The 21851-nt window shown below is 38.8% G+C and overlaps 11 protein-coding genes across 12 annotated transcripts; 5 read left to right on the top strand and 6 right to left on the bottom strand.

Moving 5' to 3' along the window:
• Positions 1–4: 4 nt before the first annotated feature.
• Gasu_04400 lies at positions 5–1885 on the bottom strand. Of its 2 annotated transcripts, XM_005708811.1 has the most exons (7): positions 1742–1885; positions 1613–1682; positions 1240–1557; positions 1097–1199; positions 895–1027; positions 709–853; positions 5–661 (listed from the first exon to the last, which is right to left on the bottom strand). In XM_005708811.1, the coding sequence occupies exons 1-7, from the start codon at positions 1817–1819 to the stop codon at positions 534–536; spliced, it is 975 nt and encodes a 324-aa protein (XP_005708868.1). In that variant the 5' UTR covers positions 1820–1885; the 3' UTR covers positions 5–533. The 2 variants fall into 2 exon arrangements, with proteins under 2 accessions (XP_005708868.1, XP_005708867.1); XM_005708810.1 differs by lacking the exons at positions 5–661; positions 709–853; positions 895–1027 and having other exon boundaries at positions 1075–1557.
• A 12-nt stretch (positions 1886–1897) lies between these two features.
• On the bottom strand, positions 1898–4035 carry Gasu_04390 (3-isopropylmalate dehydratase large subunit). Its single transcript, XM_005708809.1, has 2 exons — positions 3762–4035; positions 1898–3704 (listed from the first exon to the last, which is right to left on the bottom strand). The coding sequence occupies exons 1-2, from the start codon at positions 3999–4001 to the stop codon at positions 1944–1946; spliced, it is 2001 nt and encodes a 666-aa protein (XP_005708866.1). The 5' UTR covers positions 4002–4035; the 3' UTR covers positions 1898–1943.
• Positions 4036–4135: 100 nt separating this feature from the next.
• Positions 4136–6781, top strand: Gasu_04380 (vacuolar protein sorting protein). Its single transcript, XM_005708808.1, has 12 exons — positions 4136–4306; positions 4364–4578; positions 4628–4791; positions 4841–5070; positions 5123–5162; positions 5212–5499; positions 5548–5628; positions 5683–5804; positions 5854–5898; positions 5946–6031; positions 6083–6313; positions 6366–6781. The coding sequence occupies exons 1-12, from the start codon at positions 4179–4181 to the stop codon at positions 6746–6748; spliced, it is 2013 nt and encodes a 670-aa protein (XP_005708865.1). The 5' UTR covers positions 4136–4178; the 3' UTR covers positions 6749–6781.
• A 74-nt stretch (positions 6782–6855) lies between these two features.
• Positions 6856–9443, top strand: Gasu_04370 (uncharacterized protein). Its single transcript, XM_005708807.1, has 2 exons — positions 6856–7860; positions 7908–9443. The coding sequence occupies exons 1-2, from the start codon at positions 6875–6877 to the stop codon at positions 8746–8748; spliced, it is 1827 nt and encodes a 608-aa protein (XP_005708864.1). The 5' UTR covers positions 6856–6874; the 3' UTR covers positions 8749–9443.
• Positions 9444–9464: 21 nt separating this feature from the next.
• Gasu_04360 (ATP-dependent RNA helicase DEAD) lies at positions 9465–11735 on the bottom strand. Its single transcript, XM_005708806.1, has 4 exons — positions 11629–11735; positions 11330–11470; positions 11056–11275; positions 9465–11007 (listed from the first exon to the last, which is right to left on the bottom strand). Exons 1-4 carry the CDS (start codon positions 11637–11639, stop codon positions 10141–10143), a joined length of 1239 nt encoding a protein of 412 aa, XP_005708863.1. The 5' UTR covers positions 11640–11735; the 3' UTR covers positions 9465–10140.
• Positions 11736–11784: 49 nt separating this feature from the next.
• On the bottom strand, positions 11785–13645 carry Gasu_04350 (uncharacterized protein). Its single transcript, XM_005708805.1, has 2 exons — positions 12458–13645; positions 11785–12408 (listed from the first exon to the last, which is right to left on the bottom strand). Exons 1-2 carry the CDS (start codon positions 13545–13547, stop codon positions 11963–11965), a joined length of 1536 nt encoding a protein of 511 aa, XP_005708862.1. The 5' UTR covers positions 13548–13645; the 3' UTR covers positions 11785–11962.
• Positions 13646–14075: 430 nt separating this feature from the next.
• Positions 14076–16911, top strand: Gasu_04340 (prolyl oligopeptidase family protein). Its single transcript, XM_005708804.1, has 2 exons — positions 14076–15750; positions 15804–16911. Exons 1-2 carry the CDS (start codon positions 14078–14080, stop codon positions 16510–16512), a joined length of 2382 nt encoding a protein of 793 aa, XP_005708861.1. The 5' UTR covers positions 14076–14077; the 3' UTR covers positions 16513–16911.
• A 44-nt stretch (positions 16912–16955) lies between these two features.
• On the top strand, positions 16956–18269 carry Gasu_04330 (putative family 31 glucosidase). Its single transcript, XM_005708803.1, has one exon. It carries the CDS (start codon positions 17048–17050, stop codon positions 18215–18217), a length of 1170 nt encoding a protein of 389 aa, XP_005708860.1. The 5' UTR covers positions 16956–17047; the 3' UTR covers positions 18218–18269.
• A 6-nt stretch (positions 18270–18275) lies between these two features.
• On the top strand, positions 18276–19449 carry Gasu_04320 (alpha-xylosidase). The gene has a single exon (XM_005708802.1). The coding sequence runs from the start codon at positions 18303–18305 to the stop codon at positions 19344–19346; it is 1044 nt and encodes a 347-aa protein (XP_005708859.1). The 5' UTR covers positions 18276–18302; the 3' UTR covers positions 19347–19449.
• A 55-nt stretch (positions 19450–19504) lies between these two features.
• On the bottom strand, positions 19505–20605 carry Gasu_04310 (uncharacterized protein). Its single transcript, XM_005708801.1, has 4 exons — positions 20279–20605; positions 19947–20221; positions 19770–19890; positions 19505–19714 (listed from the first exon to the last, which is right to left on the bottom strand). The coding sequence occupies exons 1-4, from the start codon at positions 20580–20582 to the stop codon at positions 19572–19574; spliced, it is 843 nt and encodes a 280-aa protein (XP_005708858.1). The 5' UTR covers positions 20583–20605; the 3' UTR covers positions 19505–19571.
• A 69-nt stretch (positions 20606–20674) lies between these two features.
• Positions 20675–21515, bottom strand: Gasu_04300 (actin-binding protein, profilin). The gene is made up of 5 exons (XM_005708800.1): positions 21410–21515; positions 21261–21353; positions 21049–21213; positions 20897–20995; positions 20675–20847 (listed from the first exon to the last, which is right to left on the bottom strand). The coding sequence occupies exons 1-5, from the start codon at positions 21422–21424 to the stop codon at positions 20794–20796; spliced, it is 426 nt and encodes a 141-aa protein (XP_005708857.1). The 5' UTR covers positions 21425–21515; the 3' UTR covers positions 20675–20793.
• Between the last annotated feature and the right edge of the window lie 336 nt (positions 21516–21851).

The following is a 21851-nucleotide window of genomic DNA, read 5'->3' as shown; positions in this document are numbered from 1 at the left end:
TTGGATAGCCCGGAACACTGGTAAAGTGGGTGCTCTTGGAGATGTGCCGGATGAACTCTTATATAAAGTGGGTTGTCTTTGTGGAGCAAAAGATTTGCAACGATTGGAAGACAATAATCCAGGGAGGGAAGCAGTGTTTGAAGTTTTATGGGCGGCGTTATTAAAACGCGATTTTCATATGGATAACTCTTGGAATAGTCGTCAAAGGTATCGAGAAGAGGAGGAAAAACGCAAACAGTGTTTGCATCAAGCAAGAACAAAGTTACAACAACGATATGAAATAGCTACTTTGGAAAAGAAACAACATAGAGTGGCCAAAATGGTGACCAATAGAAACAGTGCACAGTTATCAAAAGATGGTCGAGAGAGGAGGCGCAAATGGAGAGTGAATGCCGACAGTTGGATGATCAAAAAGAAGGCTACCAGTCAGTTACAGAAACTCAAATTGGAAGCTCGTCAACAACTTTATTCACGGGTGGCTAAAACTCGTAAGGTTTCTCACTGCAGAAATAAACAAGATAATTAGTTGAAAGTCACACAGGATATGCTTTGATTATCTTCACTGTTTGTAAAGGCCGGTCATATGCGTCGGTTTCGACGTTGCCTATTCTTTTCAACACTTGTATTCCCCTCTTGACTCTACCAAAAATAGTGTGTTTTCCTTTTGTGCCCTGAGTTTCAGTCAATTCAACTACCATCTCAACATACCATCCAGATGGGGTGTAGGCGCTAAGGTAAGAAAGAATTGACTCCCGTTGGTATTGGGACCTGCATTAGCCATGGATAAGATCCCTGCTCCTGTGTGTCGCAAGTCATCGGTTATCTCGTCTTCAAATACACCACCGTAAATGGACTAGAAATGAAAATACTGTGGATGGAGATATGCTCACTTACTGTTCCACCTCTACCTGTTCCGGTAGGGTCACCTCCTTGTACAATAAAGTCGTGAACGACGCGATGGAACGCAACATCGTCGTAATACTGTCGTTGTACTAACTGTGCAAAGTTGTGACAAGTTTTGGGTGCGCTATAAGTGAAAGAAGCACGCACGGCATCGATATCAGTTGCCGTTAAAGGAAGAAGACTCTCCACCTACTGTTTCCAATAAAGTTCAACGACCAAAGTACCCAAGTTGGTTTCCAATTGAACAAGTGAAGGTGTACAAGACATGTCATCGAAATCATTCATCAGTTTATTCTCTTTTCCATTTTCTCAACACATCCATCAAAGTGGTCAAACTGGCTTGTGAATGTACCCTTATTTTGTCATCATATACTCGGATATATACTTTCGCTTGAAAAGCACTGGTAAAAAGGTTTGGATTGCATTCCATGTGAATGAATAGACCATTGCGTTGACAATAATATTCAAACGTCGGTTGCACGGTTTTCTTTCGTTGTGCTGTTGCTTCAGCAGCGTTGCGAAAGGAAAGCACCAACTGATTCAACTTTTCAACCAACTGTAACATATCAGCATAAGAAAACATAAAGGTCAACTGGGTATCATCTTGTAAAGGAATGGTAAGCGGTCTGGTCACGGCGACATTGCCAGAGGGTACTAGGAAAACGAAGAGTTGAGTGGTGTGATGTTGGCCTATTGTGAAGGACGTTACCTTGCTCACTACAATGCCAAGTTACTATAGAACTGGGATGACAACTGCTTTGACGCAACACTTTTAGCAACTGCAAGATGAGGTGTCGTATGTAAGCACCCAGAAAGTTTATCAGATATATCAAGTTACCTTATGTTTCTGTCGAGAGCAACAGGTTTTGAACCCCAATCGTTTGGGTATAAGACAGTTGGTTTGAATAAAAGACATGTGCAACTTGCTTTGGGATTGGGTTTATACAATCTCCATTTTTGGACGATGATGATTGGATAGAAACAAGACGCTTTTCATCGATTATGTTCTTTTATTTTAATCCAATCCCCCTTCACCATTTTTACGCAGAGTCAACTAGTGAGTATGCTGAACGGTGTTCGGTACCAAAATCATAAACTTGACGAGGATCCGTCACATATCCTGTCAATGCAGTTGCTGCTGCCGTATATGGAGAAGCGAGATATACTTGGCCATCTTTGGACCCCATACGACCAGGAAAGTTTCTATTGGTAGTGGATACACACACTAGAGGTTCGTTGATGCGTGCAAATGTATCTTTAGGTCCACCTAAACATGCCGCACATGAAGGAGGCGCAGGTCCAATACAGCCCGCTTGTTCAAATATCTGAGCCAGTGTTTGTCCTCCTATGGAAAGACGATAAATGTCATCATATACTTGTCTCGTTGCAGGAACTAGAAAAGTGGGGATCTTTACTTTTCTGTCCTTGAATATTCGTGCAGCAGCAATAAAGTCTTCGGTCTTTCCTCCAGTGCAGGAACCAATATATACCCGATCAACTTTAACATCGCTGCAGTTCTTTGCAAGATCTCGATTATCTGGAGAATGAGGTTTTGCTACTACTGGCTCCAGTTGATGTGTAATGTATTCTCTATGGGAATACAAGTCGGCACTTGAATCAGTCTGAAATACTTCATAGGAACGCTGCGTCCTACCCTTGAGATATTCAGAAGTAGTTTGGTCACACGGAATGACTGCATTCTTTCCTCCAGCTTCAATAGCCATGTTGCACAACGTTTGTCTTTCCTCCATCGATAGTTGAGATATGATATCTCCAGAAAATTCCAAAGTACGATACGTTGCACCAGATACTGAAATATCTCCTATAATTTGAAGTATCAAATCTTTTGCCAGTAGATAATCCGGCATATCTCCATGAAACACAAACTTCATAGTTGCTGGAACCTTGATAAGAAGCTTTCCTGTACCCAAAATAAACCCAGCATCTGTATTTCCAATACCTGTAGCAAACATTCCAAAAGCTCCTGCATTACAAGTATGCGAGTCTGTTCCAAATAACACTTCACCAGGTCTGGTGTGTCCTTCTTGCGCTAATGCAATGTGACATACACCTTTGTAGTCTGGGTTATTTAAAAAGTTTTGTCTGTCTTTGATATCGTAAAAATATTTGATATTTTGCTCTCTTGCAAATTCACGAAGTATATCGACGTTCCTATTAGCTCTTTGGTCTGCCGTAAAGATGTAGTGGTCAGGAATGATGATCACTTTTTCGGGATCCCATACTTTTGCGTTTTCTCCAAATTCCCTTTTGAAGATTCCTATTGTACCTGGACCACAAACGTCGTGTGTCATTAGAACGTCTACGTTAACCCAAATATTCTCTCCTGGCTTCACACAAGGTCTGTTGGCTGCCTTTGACAATATCTTCTCAGTCAGTGTCATAGGGTGTTGGACAGAGTTACTAACTGAAGAAGCAACGTGGCGACTACTTTTAGGAGGAGCTACAGTGGCAGTCAGTGGTTGAAAAGTTGTGAGGTTTGTGTCTTTTCTCTGTACAGAAGGCACGAAACCTTGTCCCTGTCGATTCTTCTTCTTCTTCAACGTTGAAGTACCCCATTTTCGCTTTCCAAATAGAATATTTTGACTTTTTAAAGGTTTCTTTGCTGAAGAAAGTAACACAGATACAAAGTTATTGTTTGAAAAACTAAGAATCGATTGGCAAGTGTTCATCTCTGTAGACATGCTTTTTTCGACGAATGAGAGAAAAACAATTAAATTTTCTCTCTTTCTCTCTCTCTTTACTTGTATTATCCACTTGCACTTTGTATATACCCAGTTTTCCTAATCGTCCTTGTGCAACTGACTTGTTTGGTTACAAGTATTCCATTCTTCTCTCACTGCAAGTATAACATAGGATATTAGCACTATTTGAACGATAACTATTGCCAAAAAAGCACTCGTTTGCAAGCTATTTCTCCAACCCAAATATTTCAACAGAAAACTTCCTCCCCCTCGTTGTATATAAAGAAATATAAAAAGAGGAAGAGTCAATAAGAGAACAGAGAAAAGAATAAAACGTTTGACAACTTGTCTATTCGTTTCATTCAAACAACCCATACGAGACGACACGAGTATCATTCAACTTGAGATATCGGGAATCGTTCATTCTATTCCATTCTCCTTTCCAATATAGAGTATCCTGTAAGTTCTTATTGTATTGACAAGTTTATATTCCTTTGACCAGAAAGAATCATAATCATCCAAACTATAAAGTTGAAAGTGATTCTTTTCACTTTGTAGAAATTCACGTTGGAAATGTTATCAGAAACTTTGGATCTTTACGTCTATCTAAAAAATATAGGACAAAGTAAACTTGCAGAAACCTTATCTATATTACCTGGACCAAAAATATTGCTCTTTGAACACGCCTTATATGATAATAGGTATATGCGCCATATGGGTGAAACAAGTGTAAAGTGATGTAACTGTCAACGATATAGGTTAGGACTCCCCAGGATGTTAGACTTGTGGACGGACAATACTTTTTTAAAAGAGCACGGTGTTCAAAGTTTTGAGAATTTGGGAGTTTTTTCCAAAAGATTGAAACAAATACCGGAAGATTCTTTATCGGATGCTTTGCAACAGATGTCGATCAAGCAGTTTGTGTTTATTGTCCGAACAGGGAGAGTGGACGCTGCTAAACAAATTAGTGAGGGTAATTTATGTCAAGTTTGTTGAATTGTGTTTAGTAATGAAAGACTTAGTCGTGAGCATTCTCTCTTCAACGAGGAGCACCCATCCTGTGTCTGCGAACGAGGACACTTTTCGTTTCTTATGTGTTTTGATACCCAGAAAAAGCTCAGTTTTCGAATTTTATTTTGAACAAGCTGGATTAGATCCTTTCATAGAGTTTACAGAGTTACCGTTGGTACGTTGATTATTTCTTAAAACTCTATTAGATTGACGTGGGAAAAAAGGGGTTTGCTGCTGTCGAAAGAGATCTGTTGACATTGGATCAACCTCATAGTTTTAGAGATATGACTATCGATGGTGATTATAATAACATTCTTCACTTGGCACAGTCCTTGATAGAGTTGGAGGAAGTGTTGGGACCATTCCAACATATACGAGGAATAGGTAAAAATAGTTGCAGACTTTCAAAGTATTTATCACGATATTATAATGAAAAAAGAACAAAAACGCCTAGGTATGACTGAAATTAGTCACCGAAGAAGTTGTATGATTATTTTTTCAAATAGGCCTCGAGGTAGAGGAGCGTCCATATCCTCTCATATTGAGGTACCTTTTATCTTCTTCTCGAATTCTTCTTCTCTTACACTATTGAAAGGGTCAAGACAGTAGTAATTTATTGATGATTATATTTGACCGAAGTGTGGACCTGATTACTCCATTAGTAACCCAATCTAGCTTTGCAGGATTGTTGGATGAAACTTTTCATTTGACCAATACCAGTTTTGTATATGATGCAATGAATCGTGGCTCTTCCAAAGAAACTTCTATGGATGAACCAAAGAAGGAAACTATTCTTGATAGTCATTCAACTTGTATAGCACATATTACTCCAAAAGATTCTGTATTTGATCAGTTAAAAGATCGCAATTTTTCTGTGGCAACTGTAAGAACATTGGGTCTTGTTTGTAGATTGGATTGAAACTAGATCAAGGAACGACTGGGTACTATGGCCTCCAGCATGCGAGACTTTTATCGGTCGAAGCCTAGTCCAGAACGTGCAGATATATCGGAAGTGAGTCTGATGACTCTATTGAACAAATAGCATGAAATATAAAACATTGTTTAGGTCAAGGATTTTGTGAGAAATCTCACCAGCATTAAGGCAGAACAGGAAGCCATATCATTTCATACCGAATTGGCTTCTGAAATTTCTAAAAGAACTTTTGAAAGTTATTCTTTCAAGCAAAAGTAAGTTTAGTTGCTTGGATGAACATCTTATTCAAAGGTTTGCGTGAAGATACCATATAGAGCGACAATTACTAGAGACTAGCGTTGAAAAGAGGTATATCTATTTTCATGGAATGGTTTCATCGGATAAAATCGTTCTAGTCACGTACACTATTTACTTGGCTGTATTGCGAGACAAGAACCATTACCTAACCTTCTTCGATTGATTTGTTTGTGGAGTTTGACGAGTAAGTGTCGTTCTTTCATCATTGAAAGTAGATGTTTATCATGTTCCATAGATGACGGTATGGAAGGAGATACTTTCGATCTTTTGATGCGTGAAATATTATCAACTTATGGGGTTGGCACCATTGTATTGTTACAAAACTTGGAACAGGCAGGTCTCCTAGTAAGAGCTAAGGATCCTGCAATTTTCAGTGCTTTAGGAAAACGTTTCTCTCCACCCAAAGTCGCTACTTGGACTGTTTGTCGAACTGCGCTTCGTTTGTTGGTTGATTATCAGCCTAAAGGTCGGTGTATATCTTTTTGGTTGAAGATATATCTTCATCATTGTGAGAATAGAGTCCATTTCTGATATAGAAGAAGCAGAAGCCTTCTCTGGATATATTCCTCTTTCTGCTCGAGTCATCCAAGGCGCTTTGGATGACAATGCTTGGAAAAAGTTGCTATCTACTCTCTGCACTGTGTTCAAAAATGGACATAGTGCTTTTGAAGAAGATATATTGCATGAACGTTATCAAGTTTCCATAGAAATGAAAAATAGAAAACCCTTGTTTGATGCTGTGGTTGTGATGATTGGAGGCATAACGAGAGCAGAAGCTGCAGCAATGAAAGCGTTGGCCTATTCCAGTGGAAAGCGTATCGTTATTGTTTCTACGACAGTCTTCAATGGAAATGGTTGGATTGAATCGATGGTAGATGAAAGTGAAAAGTGGCCTTTATAATATTATTTGCTATATAAAGTTTGACGTTGGAATACTAGCACTATCTGTGACCATAATTCACTTTTTTTCAGCCTTACTTGGAAGAGGTCTGGTCTCAAGGAGGCAGAATTTCTACTGTTGAGAAGAATGTCTTGCCACTCAGGACAACAGCTTTCACAGAGAATAGGGTTACTAGGGACGATAGTGGTGTTGTACGCTTTTCAGTTGGTTCAGAGTGTCGGAGATTATAGAAATATTGTCGACCAATCCAGCTTTACAGGACTTTCGGGATTGCTCGGTTCCGCCGTTTCATTAGCAGACTTTAACGGAGACCGACAATTGGATGTACTATTGTATGACGCCAATAGAAGAGCTTTGTTTATTGCACTGTGGTCGGGAGATGACCAAATGTTTGTGGTAGAAAACGATACAAGTATCCAACTACCTGAACGTGTTCAACTTGTCTCCGTAGACGTAGCAGATTGGAATAATGACGGTATACTGGATATTCTGGTGATAGGAACGGACAACGTCGGACGAATAGTTTACGGTAAACATAATAACCAGTTTGTAATGGATACCGAACTTGCCAACGTGACTGCCGATGTGCTGGTATTGGACGCCAACGGAGATTTGGTTCCTGACTTGTTCATACCACAAAAACAAGCGTTCTATATCAATTCACCGCCTGGTAACTTTCAATGGACAGTTTGGTACGTCGAACGAGGAAAACTCTTTCGTGCAAAACTTACTACTGCAATAAGGTCTGGGAGAAATGATTCTTGTCAAGTATCTGAAACAAGTTCTGCAGCCTTTGTGGACTGGAATGGAGACTGTTTGGCAGACTTGTGTTTTCTATCCAATTGTGGATTGGAAATCTGGTTGAACAACGTACCAAAGGGTAAATTCTTTTATCAACTGAGTTCACAAGAGCCACAAGAACATCGAATCGTTCAAGATGATGTTCTCCAAAAGATATTTGAAAAGGGGAGTGTTTTGAGTTTTCTAGATGTGAACAAGGATGGAACGATGGACATTGTAGCTAGTGATCCTGACACAAAGTATCTGAATTTTTGGTTGAATGTACAAAAAACACGTCAATTTGGTGATCTTTGTATACCAGATGATGAATGGTTCGTTTTGAAATAGGCTACGTTTAGAGTTATTGAATGCTGATTAGGACTGTGCAACGATATGAAAGTGATACGGTAGCAGGAGCAAAGACTACTTCCATCGACAAGGTACTCAAAGTTCCTCGAAGAATCTTCTGGGGTGATATCAACTTGGATGGATATCCCGATTTGCTATTTATCGATGAGTCCAGCAATGCCGTTACCCTGCTTGAAAATAGAGGAAACTGGGATATTCTCAATGCCACTCATTTTGATAAAATGAAAGACAACGAGAAGATAATGCAGCTTAGTGTAGACACTGTAGCCGTTGCAGTAGTTGATATAAGAGGTGGAGTGGATATTCTTCTTTCCCAACAACACTCGACGAGGTTATTATCCATAGAAAATCATTACCCAGCAGAATTTTTCAAAGCCATAGGTTTAAGTGGTTTATCATACTTTTCTTTCCCTCACTCTTATACTCCACTTGTCGGTAATACATTTAAAATCTCCTATGATGGAGTTGATGGTCGTGTATATCAAATCTGTAGTCAATGCCCCCAATCTGCAAGTTTACCCTTGCAAAGCTGCGATTGCTTCTTTGGTCTCAAAAACATGGCGAATTATATCGCTGAAGTTAGTTTGGGAACTGGACAACATATTCAAAGATGGGAGAATCTCATGCCAAATACAGTCGCCGTCGTATGGACTGTAGAAAATGAAAATAACTGGTGGATGGAAATATTTACTCCAAAAAGAGCTGGACAGATGTTAGGAGTTGTCATTGTTTTGGTCTCGCTTTCTATCGGTTTGGGAATTGGAGTGCTCATCTTGATGTGGCAAGAAAGACGACAAGACAAACGGGAACAATATAGAAGAGTCAATTCCTCAGGTTTTGGAACTTTTTGAGGGATATCAGGAAAATGTCGAATAGTTGTTTGTTTTTGCCAATCCGTTGAAGACTTGAAAGGCTTCGACATTCCCATATTTTTCGATGTCCTGTTGAGAAACAAGTCTAGATGATAGAAACGTTCCATCCGTTGATGATGAGCTTACGCATGTCATCAACGCAAAATATCGTATCGACATGTAGCTCCCAATATACCATAACAGTATAAGGATTAGGCAGACAATATTTTTGGGTTTGCTGATATCAAGAAAGTAATACACAAATTCCCCAGTGGAAGCAGCGGTAATATAAAGTATCAATCCATAGGATACAAGATATAGAAAACCAAACAATAAGACATAAGGAGGTGGAGTAAAGTTTCCAAAGTACAGTTCAATTAGAATGACAATGAGGTTGAGAGGACCATGTTCATTCATATTGAAAAAATCTACTTTTTCCTTAGTCCTGGGTCTAAGAACAAACCACCAAACTCCATCCAGAAATAAGGTGTGAACAGCTACAATAAAGAATAGTGTTTGAAAGACAGATGTCAACTGATTGAAAACTGGGTGAAGGATTCGCAATATGAATAGTCTACAGCCTACAACAAAATACAGACTGCGAAGTGTCAAAGCCACAGAACAAAAAGACAGTAAGCAAAACGTCTGGCTCCTTGGAATACTTAACAAATTGAAATAAAAAAGACGAGAGACTTGACTCACGTGAAAGTAATCAAGGGAAGCTTTTGACTCCTAAACAACCAAACACAAACACAGCAAAGGTAGGTGCTAATAAAAACCCAAAGTAGCAACCATTTGGGTGAAGTAAGTAACAAAAAGGAGTCACTCTTTGTTAAAGAACAATCAGAGTTCATGACAAAAGAAATGGCGCCAAGTTGCCTTGAACAAAATGATTTGCTCAAGTAAATGTGAAATGAACACTTGATCTGATTTGAGGCGGGTTGATGTTGGTTGACACTAGTGTTTTTATGCCACACTCACCGTCAATGATAACAGAGGCTTGTCTTATGAACAGAGTGAACTCCGTGTGAAGGCCTCTTTTCGACGTGTCTTTCATGTTGTGTTCACAAGGTTCTCGTGTTGACTTGGAAGCCTCTACTGAGTTGCAGTGAAGAGAAAATGATGAATGACGGATACTGCTGAAGAAAGGTTGCTAGCCAATCTTCTCAGTGCTGAAGAAGATCATTACTGAGTTCTCCTTTGGCTTGGGTGAAGCTTCCAAGAGAATATGATACTTGCAGGAATATAACGAAATAACAAGCAAAAACTTTTTATAGTCACCAGTTTTCTATCAGAGTGACCTTATCAAAGAAGAGAGAGTTCTCTTCTAAATGGAATATTTAATAATCAGTTCTATTTGAATGGGTGAAATATTCGTTGAGGAACCTTCTTTTACAAAGAACCAGCCACATCTACAGGCATATCCACTATCTTTGTATTGTAAAACTCTTCAATTTCTTTCATTGTTTGGAAGTCTTCATTCGTAATAAAATTGATAGCTACTCCTTTCCTCCCGAAACGACCGGAACGACCAATTCGATGGATATAATTCTCTCGATTAGTCGGAAGATCATAATTGATGACAAGCGAAACTTGTTGGACGTCAATACCCCTTGCCAATAAGTCTGTTGTGACTAATACTCTAGAGGAACCAGTCCTAAATTCTCTCATAATTAAATCTCTTTCCTTTTGATCGATATCTCCATGTAGGCATGACACAGTAAAGTCGCGCTCTCGCAACTTTTGAGTGAGCCAATCAACCTTTCTCCGTGTATTGACGTAAATAATAGCCTGAGTTACTGTCAATGTTTCGTAAAGATCACATAAAGTCTCAAATTTGTATTCCTCTTTTTCAACTGCAATGTAGTATTGCTTGATACCTTCCAAAGTAAGTTCTTCTTTCTTTACCAAAATAACGATCGGGTCTCTCATGAACTTCTCAGTCATTTCTAATACATCTTGGGGCATCGTAGCTGAAAATAAGCCCACTTGGCAGTTCGCCGGCATATATTGGAAAACATCATAAATTTGTTCCTTGAAGCCTCTTGACAACATTTCATCAGCTTCGTCCAAGACAAAACTTTTTATATATTTTGTCTCGAATACTTTCCTATTCATCATATCAAACACTCTACCAGGAGTACCCACAACGACGTGGGGAACATTCTCTTGGAACGTCCTGATATCATCCATTACTCGGGTTCCACCGATACATGCGTGACATCTAACAGACATAAAGTCCCCAAGTTCGTTTACAACCTACTCAAGCTCTTCAGAACGGTTTTGTCTCTTAAAGGATCTTCTTACCCTTTGAATTTGTTGCGCCAACTCCCGAGTCGGTGCTAGGATTAGCGCTTGAACTTTCTGGAAAGAAGTGTCTACATTCTGAAGAATCCCAACAACAAAAGTTGCCGTCTTTCCCATACCAGATTGTGCTTGAGCAATGGTGTCTCTTCCTTTCACGATGGGGAGGATTCCTCTTTTCTGGATTTCGGAGGGTTTTTCAAACCCATGTGCAAAGATACCCCTTCACAACAACAAACACTAAGATATGTGAACAAAAAAAGAACAAGAATGGTACCTCAACAACTCGTCTCGAAGGTTCATGTCGTCGAAAGTTTCGTAAACTTGAACTTCTGAAGATTCCCATTTATTTCCTTTGGGTGCTTCTGAGTCTACAGTAGCTTTGTCGTTTCTTTCCACTGTTTCAACTGAGGTTGTTCTATGAAAAGAAACGAAAGAGTTAGTTTCAACAGACTATTTGGTGTCTTGGGGTTAACCCTTCCATTTCCTGCCCCTGCAGAAAGGGGTCTTAAAAGATACCACCAGCCGTGCGCTTGACAGGAAACGAGAAAACTCTGAAAATTGTTGACCACTTACCCGTCTGCCATATTTTAATAACAAGAGAGATATAAAAGACAAGCTTGTTTTCCGTCGTCCCAAAAGAACGACTCGATCGACGTCAGGAAATGCAAAATAATTTCATTTCATTGAGCGGACGTCGTGACCCAATAAAATGGAATGGTCAAGACACAGTAACTTTGTAAAGCCTTCATTTATGGAATATATAAACCAAATAAAAATCGATATTGCACTTTGAAAGTCACTTATTCCTATAGATTGAGATATATGTGAATAGTTTTGAGGATATTATTCTACATTTGAAATCGACGAGTTGTTATAATCATCCTTTCTCCACCATAGCTTGGAACACCTACTTTGTTGAATCCATTCCTAAAATATCTTTCATATTCGCATCTGAAGGAGCAAATTTCAAACTTTTTAAAATTTGCAAACTTGTTTCCGTCATTGCTTCGATAGAGTTCATATCCAGTTGTTCAATGCCAAAGGTCTCTCGCACCAAACCTTGAATTTGCTCTCTTATTTCAATATATCTTTTGAACTTCTTTAGAGATTCACTGCAAAGATTTTTTTCTGCATCTCGCAATGTTGGTCTTCTGCCATGCTCTTCAAAATATGAATTAGACCAGCTCCTCAAGTCCTTTCGAAGAGCGACGAACTCATGAATATCGTGAGTCTCTAACAACCTATACCGACCTAATATACGATAGGCACTCGGAGTCAAATATATGGAAGCATGATTAGTAGGATTAGACGCAACATATTTCTGAATTTCTTCGCAATGACACAACGAAGAATCTAACTATAAAGTTAGCAATAAAAATATAAAATAAGGAAGCTACTATACCAAGAAGTTCTGGAGGAGAACTTTCTATGACGGAAGAAGATTCATCAGAACACTTATTCGGTTGAGTTCTTCTCCATCTTCCTCCCCGAGGAGAAACCGAAACGGAACCAGGGGCAATCTTTCCATAAACATCAAAGGCCAAACCTCGGAAACGTTCTCGATACTCTAAATACTTTTCATATTTTTTCAAAATTGCTTTGGGAGCCTTTCTTCTGAGAGTCGACATAGATGGAGTGCTGCCTCCATCCAAACTGAACTTCTCACTCCATACCCGAAGTTCTCTTCTTAAGGAAACATACTCATTAATCTCTTGTGTTGTCAACAGTGGCCATTCTGTATGATCCACTCGTCCCTGCCTTTCTTCTGCATAAAAAGAATCTTTCCTATCTTGACTTGACTCTAGCTTTTTCTGTACTTTTGAGCATATCACATTGGAACTCAATATACGATCCGTTGGTCTCAATCTTGCTACTCGCAACTTTTGTCGATGTTCCTGTGATAAGCTTCTATTCGAAAGCGAGTTGGCAATAGCAACTTTATGCTTCATCGACAACTTTCTACCTTTATTCCAAGCTCTTCTTCCCAGCATAGATAAAGAGAGCCTTGCACGAGCCTCGATGGTCAGTTTATGACCTTTATTGGGTGAAACCATACCCTTCTTAGCCATAGACATGGCTGCTCTAGCAGCTTTCGACTTTTTCCGTCCAATCATAGCCATCGATATTTTTCTTCTGACTTCCTCAGGCAGTTTGTATTTCTTCGTTTCAGTCTTTGAGGTGTTTGTCAACGTCTTTTCTTGGCCAGTTGTCACACCGACTTCTTTCCAACTAACCAAATTGGTTTCCGCAATATCGTCCATATATATACTAGTGATAATTTCTCCTAGTGTGGAAATTTCTTTCTTCTCTTCTACCAAGTACTTTCTATTCAAGGGTATACCAACGAATAATTTTCGTTTTCCTTTACAAAATAGCCAGTTGCCTTGAAAACTATCCACTTGCGACTTTTGTTTGCGGCAACGAAAAGGATGGGTCACCAAAGTATTATTTCGGCAACAATATTCAGTAAACGTACTTGTAAACAAGTACATTGAGGGATAATGCTTTGGACTCTTGAGAATCTGCTCCGAGCTCATCTTGTGATGTGCCCCATTTGTGAGAAAGGATTGTGATCCTAAGAGAATTACCCAATAGGAAGCCACTCTTATTCAATATAAAATATTATCACAACATTAGATCACAAAAAAGAGTTAGTCATTCATCACTTTATATGTATATAGAGTCTTTAGAAGAAATAAGAAAGCATCCCATGAGGACTTTGTCTCTAGATGTAGGTTTATCCTTGTTTACTTACAAAAGAATAGTAAATGGTATCTTTTGAAAAGCTTCATGTTGAAGACACTACACTTACAGTCATTATTGTAATAATAAGATAGTGACCAATTCTAGAAAATAGCATATATAACAAGAAGAATAAATAAGATCCGAATGAAGATTCCACCACCACCATCACATCATTATCAGATTGATGGGTCACATTCCAAAGACTAGAAGCATTGCAGTATATCGCTGTCACATGTCATAAACTGGAATTCTGTACAGCTTTTCTGACTTGTGAAGAATGGTAGGAAATACCGTTTCACTGTTTCAGAGGGTGCTGAAACCAGTAGTTTGCATATTACGCTATTCAAGGACAGTCCAGTTGGCCACCTCTTTCTGTACAACGGCAGACTCCCACCTCAGACAAACCATTCAACAAGCCAAGAAGAAAACTGTTTCGTTGCGTTGGTTACAGAAAGAAACACTTCCGAAAATTTTTGCCTTTCAAAGGAAACAAAATGAGAGAACAAAAGTTGCGTTAGGTATTTCAGGAAGAGGCATCGACAGAATAGCTTCAAAAGTGGATCTGAGACTGCAGCTATTCTGGTTTCAGGAGGAATGCATTTTCTATCGCAACTCATCACATGAATATCTATACGATACTACCCAGTCCTCGCCTAGAATTCTGGTTCAGGCCGTTGACACTCCGAATGATCATCGAAGATCATCCAAGACATTGTTAGAAAAAAGTCTATTGAAATTTTCAAAGCAACGTCCCGAGCTCTTCCCTGAAGTTCTTTGTCCAAGTCCTTTAGACGATACCATTGCAATCATATGGCGAAATGAAAAGGATGATAGTCAGACTTGTACACTTTTCGATGTATGGAAGGAACCGAATGTGGAACATGATATAGGAGCAAGTTTATCAAGTTTTATACAGACGTTTACTGGTATAAGAAATATGGCTTGGTTGAATAATGGAAATGCCTTTGCACTACTTGTAGTAGATGAGAAAGGTATAGAACGTCTCGTTCTGAACTTTAAGGAAGGAGCCAGTTCGTCTTGGAAACAATTCATTTTTATGGAAATGGAACAAAAGTATGGCTCAATGGACTTGCATACCAGTCATGATTCTGCATATGTTATGGTACATATTCAATCTTTACATGACACGGAAATATTATTGTTACCTACTACGAATGAAAAGAAGAGTGTTGTAGATAATTGGAAGCGGATTCAATTAGATGGTATCAATCAAATGACGCATGGTGGCAATTATTTCTATTGGATTCATCGTTCATCCTACAAGAAGCCCCAAGTTGTCTATATGTTGAAAGATTTGGAAAACTTTTCGACATGTATTCAGTTGGGTTCTCCTTTACAGGACTCTGTACTGTTAGACTTGTACGTCACTAAAGATTATATCGTGGTTTTATGTCGTCAGCAAACATATTTATATCTATTTAAGACGAAATGCTCAACGGTGCCATACGATGACCTAATTTCCAAACGAAGCAAAGATAGAAATGAAGACAACGTAACTTATTATCCACAATGGGAATCAGTGACTTTTCCATTTAAAACTGACAGTGCCTCCTTTTGTAGACAAAGCGATTCCTGGTCATATACTTGTAACAAAATATTGGTATATGTTGCTTCGCCCACTGTTCCAGTACAACTGTATTCTTTAGACCTTACAACAGGAAGTTTGCATTCAGTATTGAGAAGAAAACAGCAATCCTTATCTTGGAACTCCTGTTCATTATCATCATTCGAATGGCATCGCTTATGGACGAGAAAGGATAGAACAACTGGTACTAGTTCTATTCCATATACTATCGTCCATAAGAAAGGTCTTGGTAGGAATGGAAGAACTCCCCTGTTATTAGAGTCTTATGGTTGTTATGGTGAAAGTTTGGATACACAACTTTCTCCTAGTTTCATGCTTCTTTTAGAACAAGGTTGGATATTATGGTAGGTCATTTGGTAATAGTTGTTAATCTTTGTTGAACCCATGGAACTTGTAGTTTTGCACACATCCGTGGAGGAGGAGAGCTAGGTTCCAACTGGCATTTGGCAGGAACTCAACAAGGGAAACATATATCAAAAGATGATATTCTTACCGTAATACAAACCCTTGTGGATCAACAGTGGACAAAACCTGGACAAATATTTGCGAGAACATTCTCTGCGGGTGCGATTGCGTTGCTTCATGCAGTATATGAGCAACCTGAAATATTTGGTGGTATATCGTTGTATTCTCCCTTTTGTTGCCCTTATGACTTTATAAATCAACAAGGAAGTCTGAAAGATTCTTATTTAGATTATTTGGAATTCGGAGATTCATGGACTTCTATCTGTCCTTGGAGAAGGTTCAATGCTCGTTTTCTTCGAATTCGTCGTTCATTGTTTCCATGGAAGACCCCGATGACTATTCAGTCTCTTGTCCGAATACAGGAAGACTATCGCTGGTTTCTACGTTTGCCAAATATATTCTTTCAGGTTAAAGAAGATGATGATTGTGTCCCAGCATGGATGGCCTATAAATTTGTTTATGGATATGAATTCACTAAGCTTTGTATGCATTTATCTCCCTGTAAGGAGGATACACTTCGGAACCGAAATATGACAGTATATACTTGGAAAGATGCAGGGAAACATCATTCGCCATTCCCTACCTTGGCTTCAGCCATGGAATTGGCATTTTGGAATCACTGCATGCGTAGGAAACGATAAGTAAGTGTTACCGTTCAAAAGACTTGAGGTTGTTGAAAAGATTCAAGAATACTTTATTTTTGGAAAAATGAAGAAGTTTAGTACAAGTAAAATTGAATCTAAACTGTAACCCGAAATTTTCACAAAATACCCCAAGTCAGCTGCGGTTTGTTGACTTTTTTGTTATTTATTCTTACATATTATTATTTTTAAAAACAGCAAATGCCGAATATGTGGGAAAAAAACAAGTGTCTGTTTGATATTCTTCTAACCAAAATGGATTGCTGTACTGGTATTCTCGTAACAAAAGAGTGTAAAGGAATCAACTATATTTAGATATTGTCAAGCACCTTGGAGCAAAGAAATAAGAGACGATTCTTGAGACAAGATAATAATGCACATAAATTTGTTTCATTGTTTGGATATACTTTTGTATACCTCGATGCTCTTTGCTCTGTCTGTCCAATGGCAATTCAATTTTTTCGACTCCAAATTGAAGAGAAGTGTGAGTGAGAAGAGAGATCAATCAAGGAGCCGATAACTAAAAGTCCTCAAGATGTTTCAGTCTTCTTTTGAAACCTCTTGGCACCCTGACCTATCGAAAATAGAGAAAGCAAGATTCTTAGCGCCACTTTTAGAGAATCGAGAAAGTCACTTGAAGACAAACCTGGGAGACCTGTGCGTCCAGTTCATAGATTCTACTCTAGTACGCATATCTTTGGGAACAGCCAGTTCGGTGAACTACGGACTCGTTAGAGAAAACCTTGATTCGAAAATAACCAATCCATACTGGTATTCCAGTAATGATCAGTGGGTAGCAGAGTCAGAGAGCCTTGCAATTCATATCGATCAAAATTCGGGTTCGCTTTCGTTTTTCAAGGATTCACAGCTTAGGATAACCTCACCTCAAGACGCCTCTTTTGTATCACCTCATAGAATCCCTCCTATGGGTTTGGGCATATGGCAGAACAGAAGATTTTGGTCATTTGCTCTGGGATTAGAAAGTGGAGAACCCATTTATGGACTAGGAGAGAAATGGTCATCCCTGAATAAACGTGGACAGTGGATCTCTTCAGATAATAGAGATGCCGTTGGAGTAAATGCAGAATGGTCCTATAAAAACTGTCCCTTTTTATGGAGTACTAAGGGTTGGGGAATCTTGTTTCATACTCCTAATAGAGTCTATCATGCAGTAGGCTACCCACAATATTCTCATCGCTCCTATATAGGATTCGTCGAGGAAGATTCCGCATTGGATATTTTCATATTTCTTGAAGAAAATTGTGTGAATATTTTGCAAAAATATAGTTGGTTGACCGGAAAAACTCCTCAACTCCCTCTTTGGGGTTTGGGAATTTGGATTTCTCGTGCTTGGTATAAAAATGAACAAGAAATAGTGGAAACTGCTACTCGATTGCGTAAGAAGCAATTTCCTTCGGATGTTTTTCTATTGGATGGTCGAACATGGTTGGACACGTTTACGAGATTTGCGTTTGGATGGGATCCTTCTCGATATCCGAATCCTGCTGCATTGGTAGAAACATTACATCGTTTGAATTTTCGAGTTGCTTGTTGGGAATATCCACTGATTTCTATTTATCATCCTTGGTTTGTTGAACTTGCAAGAAAGGAATACTTGTTAAAAGATAAGGCTAGTGGAGAAACCTTGATATATGTTTGGCCACGAGGTCCTTTCTCTTCCAAGTTGCCCTCCTCTTCCAAATAGTGGCATTTTGGATTTTACTAACCCTGAAGCGTATAAAGTTTGGTGTGAAAGTCACAAGAAATTGTTTGATATTGGAGTGGATGTTATGAAGACTGACTTTGGTGAGCAAATAGAAGATAGAGCTATTGCTTTTAATGGTGATAGTGGAGAAAGATTGCATAATGTATATTCACTGTTGTATAATCGTTGTGTATATGAGGCTACACAACTTTACGGTAATCCAAAGAATGGAGCAGCTATGGTGTTTGGTCGATCCGGTTGGATTTCCAGTCAATGTTATCCAACTCAGTGGGGAGGAGATCCGCAAGCAGATTGGGGAGGTTTAGAAGCTTCTATACGAGGTGGATTATCCTGGGGAATGAGTGGTGGAACTTGTTATGCTACGGATATTGGAGGTTTCTATAGTAGAGAACATTATCTATCCAGTCAATTACTCCTTCGTTGGACACAAACAGCTATCTACTCGAGCCATATGCGATTTCACGGCCTTGGACCGTCAGAGCCTTGGATATTTGAACAAGTGGAAGATGGGATACTTGAATGCATGAAATGGCGATATCGACTATTGTTGTATCTTGAATTTTGTTTAGAGGAAGCTCGTCATTTGGGTTTACCAGTTATGCGAGCTTTACCTTTGGTGTATCATCGAGATGTGATTGGTCGACAATTTGAGTTGGAGTTTTTATTTGGTCCTTGTATATTGGTATCACCTGTAACGAATCCACGAGACGAAGTAACATTTTACATTCCTGATGATTCTCTTTACTGGTACGATTGGTGGACTGGAGAAAGATGGAGAGGAGGACAAATTTTGACCAGAAAATATTCATGGAGAGAATATCCGTTGCTTATGAAGGAAGGCACGATGTTGTTTTTGGGTCCTGAAGTAGAATCAACTCGTGCCTTTGAGAATAAGGAGACCGATTGGAATGCAAGGGTCCAAGAGCTTCATGTGTTTGGTTTACCTAGAATAGCAGCATTGCCCAAGTACTTGGCTGAGCACTTGCAACTGGAAAGGGAAGAAAGTCGCGTAGTATTAAATAATTTACCCGAAAACATATCGATCATGACACATGGCCCTGTGAAGATGGATCGCAAAGAAACGAGAATTGTTTTTGAAAGAGTATGAAAATTTTCGATACAAGTTGTCTTCGGTTCCAGTGAATATTTCTTGAACAGGAATTCATTTTGCAACGTGAAGACTATTGTAAAATGAATAATGGTTGGTGTTTTGAGAGTGAACACACTGAGTCATAAACTCTTTGCACTGCCCATTTCCACCAATCATAACAACTTGACATGAATCGCTCTTTACAAGTCGAAAAATCTTTTCATTTACAAAACATATATGCTCTCAAATAACGTAATCATGGAAGCTCCATTTCTTCTCTTTGTTGGAATCAGAAAGTTCGGATAGTGTGTCCATCGTTACCCCTAGTTGACGAACTAGTCTTTCCAACAAAGAGAACCTTCCGAGAATCCCTAAAGAATAATACACTTCAACAGTACTCATTATGAGCCAAAATGAAACAATTTCTTTCTTCATGATTACCTTGAAAGTTAACTAAACAGCCATTGACTTCCTCTGCAGTTTCGTCGCGTTCTTCCAAAGACATGAGATGAAACTCGGGAGACTTTTCGGGATCTTCATACGCCAAAAGAGCTAAATAGTCCTTTGAAAAGTTTTTAGGGACTAAATATCCATGCTCAAGTATTCAATTCTTCATACCTGGAATCTTTCGATAAAACTCGAATCAGTATCGCAAAGAGGACCAAGTTTGCTTTTCGCAAAAGATAATGCCTCCAAAGGCTTGTTTTGACGTATCAATTCTACAAAGTGATGACAAAAAACTCGAAAGGCAACCTTTGGAAAATACGTCTCCAAGCAGTCGTCTTCAGGCTTGAACTGTGTTGTTCCACTGCCTTGAATACTGCGACGTAGTACAACATTAGCCCAGTCCAAACCCGTTAAACAATCTCCTTTCTTTATCAGTTGCCATACCCCTATGAATACAACAAGTCGATGAAGATAGTTGCAAGCGCCCAAGACAAGTAGCTTACTTTTTCTCAAATCCAATAATTCCAGTTCTTGTTTATCCAGTAACTGTATTTGTCTTGGAATCAAAACATTCAAACTTTCAGTAGTCGTTACTGAAATAGGCTCTACTTTGACCTCCCCAGCAAGTTCACTAGCAAAAGACTCTGCTGTCTTGGAAAAACAATGATGTTTAAAGTATGACAAGATAAGCTGTTCTAAATACTGATTCGAAAAAGTTTCGGTTTCTACAGGATTATCTGATTGTTCTTCTACGGTTTCCCCACCTGTTTGAGTCTCTAGTTGTTCCGTACCAGTTTCTTCCTCCATCTGATAAGTTTAAATTGCGTTCCCGTTGCATTTTATTTGAAAATAAGAAATACGTACTTGTTTCTTTTGGATTGTTCAAAAAGAAATATCCAAGTCATTCATATGCCTTTATTTCAACACAACACACAAGTAACATGTCATTAAACTGGCTACTCGAACTGATGATCAAATATTGGGAAATGTTGAGCATCACAAGTCGTTCATGGCTAGACTAAAAGCCATTCTCCATCAAATAGTTGGCCAAGTTTGTCATGTCCAGATTCACCTAAAACAGACACTTTACACTGATCGACTTAAGAGAGCACAAGTAGTACCTGCCGGAAAGTTGCGCTTGTGTATTCTGGATCATGGACTCCTACAATCAAGGCCTGATTACTTTTCATCACAATCAAACCTCTTCCAGATAAACCTTCCTAACAGTGAAATATCATAAATAAGAGAATATGACTCATAAATAAATCATTACTTCTTTGCATCTTCCTTGAATACTCGGGGCTGCCTCTTCGTCATCCAAGTCTGCACGAGTAAAGGCATATTTTTGTCCAGCTACTGTAAAACCATTGGAAGCAATCGTATCAATATTTCCCTCCGATAAAACTTTGCTCAATAGAGTTGCTTCCTCAGGCAACAACTTGAAAAAGGTCATTAAATAGAAATAGTCTAGCTTTCCTCACAAACCTGGAATCCTGGAGAGTTGGCCCAGGGAGAACCATCAAAGCCACAAATAGCGGCATAGCAAAAACCAGAAGCTAATAGGTTGTCATCGATATACTTATTTAACAAGTAAATGAGATTATATTCTGTCCACAATTCAAATACAGACTCACACTTTGCCAAGACATTTTGAGCTTCTTATAACAAGGTAATCAAGTGAAACCACGAAGCCACCAAAGAAACAAAAACAATTTGAAAAGTTCACTTACCCACACTCAATTTTCCTCTAAAATAAAGATGTGCTGTCTGTAATTGTTGTCAACGTGGATGGAGGGAAAATTTCAAATTCTTTATACAAGGACATTCTCACGAAGGACTATTTGTGTTGGAGACATTTGGGTCACTGAAAGTGCTCAATAGTTAATACAGTATTCACTTTCATCATGCCACTATATCATCTTCTTCAACTCTAATGAAATGGAATTTTTATGGTTAGATGATTGCATCTTTGCGAAATAAATGAACTCAAGCTCCTCTTATTGTTTCTTAGTATATTACCGTAAAAGTAATGGTATGATTAGCTTCATTATTGTTTTTGCTTATTGTAAAATTTCC

Source organism: Galdieria sulphuraria, assembly GCF_000341285.1.
Source record: "Galdieria sulphuraria unplaced genomic scaffold scaf_2, whole genome shotgun sequence".
NCBI lineage: Eukaryota > Rhodophyta > Bangiophyceae > Galdieriales > Galdieriaceae > Galdieria > Galdieria sulphuraria.
This window is presented reverse-complemented; position numbering and strand designations above follow the sequence as displayed.

Excerpts from the sequence above, each read along its gene's own strand:
- Gasu_04400 (XM_005708811.1), bottom strand. The coding sequence starts at position 1,819 with ATGTCTTTTATTCAAACCAACTGTCTTATACCCAAACGATTGGGGTTC. Across the intron at positions 1,683-1,741 it reads GCTCTCGACAGAAACATAAG|TTGCTAAAAGTGTTGCGTCA; the intron begins GTAACTTGATAT and ends CTCATCTTGCAG. Across the intron at positions 1,200-1,239 it reads AAGGGTACATTCACAAGCCA|AGAATAAACTGATGAATGAT; the intron begins GTTTGACCACTT and ends AAAATGGAAAAG.
- Gasu_04390 (XM_005708809.1), bottom strand. The coding sequence starts at position 4,001 with ATGATACTCGTGTCGTCTCGTATGGGTTGTTTGAATGAAACGAATAGA. Across the intron at positions 3,705-3,761 it reads TATCCTATGTTATACTTGCA|GAAAACTGGGTATATACAAA; the intron begins GTGAGAGAAGAA and ends AAGGACGATTAG.
- Gasu_04380 (XM_005708808.1), top strand. The coding sequence starts at position 4,179 with ATGTTATCAGAAACTTTGGATCTTTACGTCTATCTAAAAAATATAGGA. Across the intron at positions 4,307-4,363 it reads CACGCCTTATATGATAATAG|GTTAGGACTCCCCAGGATGT; the intron begins GTATATGCGCCA and ends TCAACGATATAG. Across the intron at positions 5,805-5,853 it reads AGTTATTCTTTCAAGCAAAA|ATACCATATAGAGCGACAAT; the intron begins GTAAGTTTAGTT and ends GTTTGCGTGAAG.
- Gasu_04370 (XM_005708807.1), top strand. The coding sequence starts at position 6,875 with ATGTCTTGCCACTCAGGACAACAGCTTTCACAGAGAATAGGGTTACTA. Across the intron at positions 7,861-7,907 it reads TGTATACCAGATGATGAATG|GACTGTGCAACGATATGAAA; the intron begins GTTCGTTTTGAA and ends AATGCTGATTAG.
- Gasu_04360 (XM_005708806.1), bottom strand. Across the intron at positions 11,276-11,329 it reads CTTCGAGACGAGTTGTTGAG|GGGTATCTTTGCACATGGGT; the intron begins GTACCATTCTTG and ends GTTGTTGTGAAG. Across the intron at positions 11,008-11,055 it reads TGGCGCAACAAATTCAAAGG|GTTGTAAACGAACTTGGGGA; the intron begins GTAAGAAGATCC and ends GAGCTTGAGTAG.
- Gasu_04350 (XM_005708805.1), bottom strand. The coding sequence starts at position 13,547 with ATGTACTTGTTTACAAGTACGTTTACTGAATATTGTTGCCGAAATAAT. Across the intron at positions 12,409-12,457 it reads TTCTCCTCCAGAACTTCTTG|ATTCTTCGTTGTGTCATTGC; the intron begins GTATAGTAGCTT and ends CTTTATAGTTAG.
- Gasu_04340 (XM_005708804.1), top strand. The coding sequence starts at position 14,078 with ATGGTAGGAAATACCGTTTCACTGTTTCAGAGGGTGCTGAAACCAGTA. Across the intron at positions 15,751-15,803 it reads GAACAAGGTTGGATATTATG|TTTTGCACACATCCGTGGAG; the intron begins GTAGGTCATTTG and ends TGGAACTTGTAG.
- Gasu_04330 (XM_005708803.1), top strand. The coding sequence starts at position 17,048 with ATGTTTCAGTCTTCTTTTGAAACCTCTTGGCACCCTGACCTATCGAAA.
- Gasu_04320 (XM_005708802.1), top strand. The coding sequence starts at position 18,303 with ATGAAGACTGACTTTGGTGAGCAAATAGAAGATAGAGCTATTGCTTTT.
- Gasu_04310 (XM_005708801.1), bottom strand. The coding sequence starts at position 20,582 with ATGGAGGAAGAAACTGGTACGGAACAACTAGAGACTCAAACAGGTGGG. Across the intron at positions 20,222-20,278 it reads ATTATTGGATTTGAGAAAAA|GGGTATGGCAACTGATAAAG; the intron begins GTAAGCTACTTG and ends TTGTATTCATAG. Across the intron at positions 19,891-19,946 it reads GTTTTATCGAAAGATTCCAG|GACTATTTAGCTCTTTTGGC; the intron begins GTATGAAGAATT and ends AACTTTTCAAAG.
- Gasu_04300 (XM_005708800.1), bottom strand. Across the intron at positions 20,996-21,048 it reads TTCAAGGAAGATGCAAAGAA|GAAGGTTTATCTGGAAGAGG; the intron begins GTAATGATTTAT and ends TTTCACTGTTAG. Across the intron at positions 20,848-20,896 it reads CAAGCGCAACTTTCCGGCAG|GTGAATCTGGACATGACAAA; the intron begins GTACTACTTGTG and ends TGTCTGTTTTAG.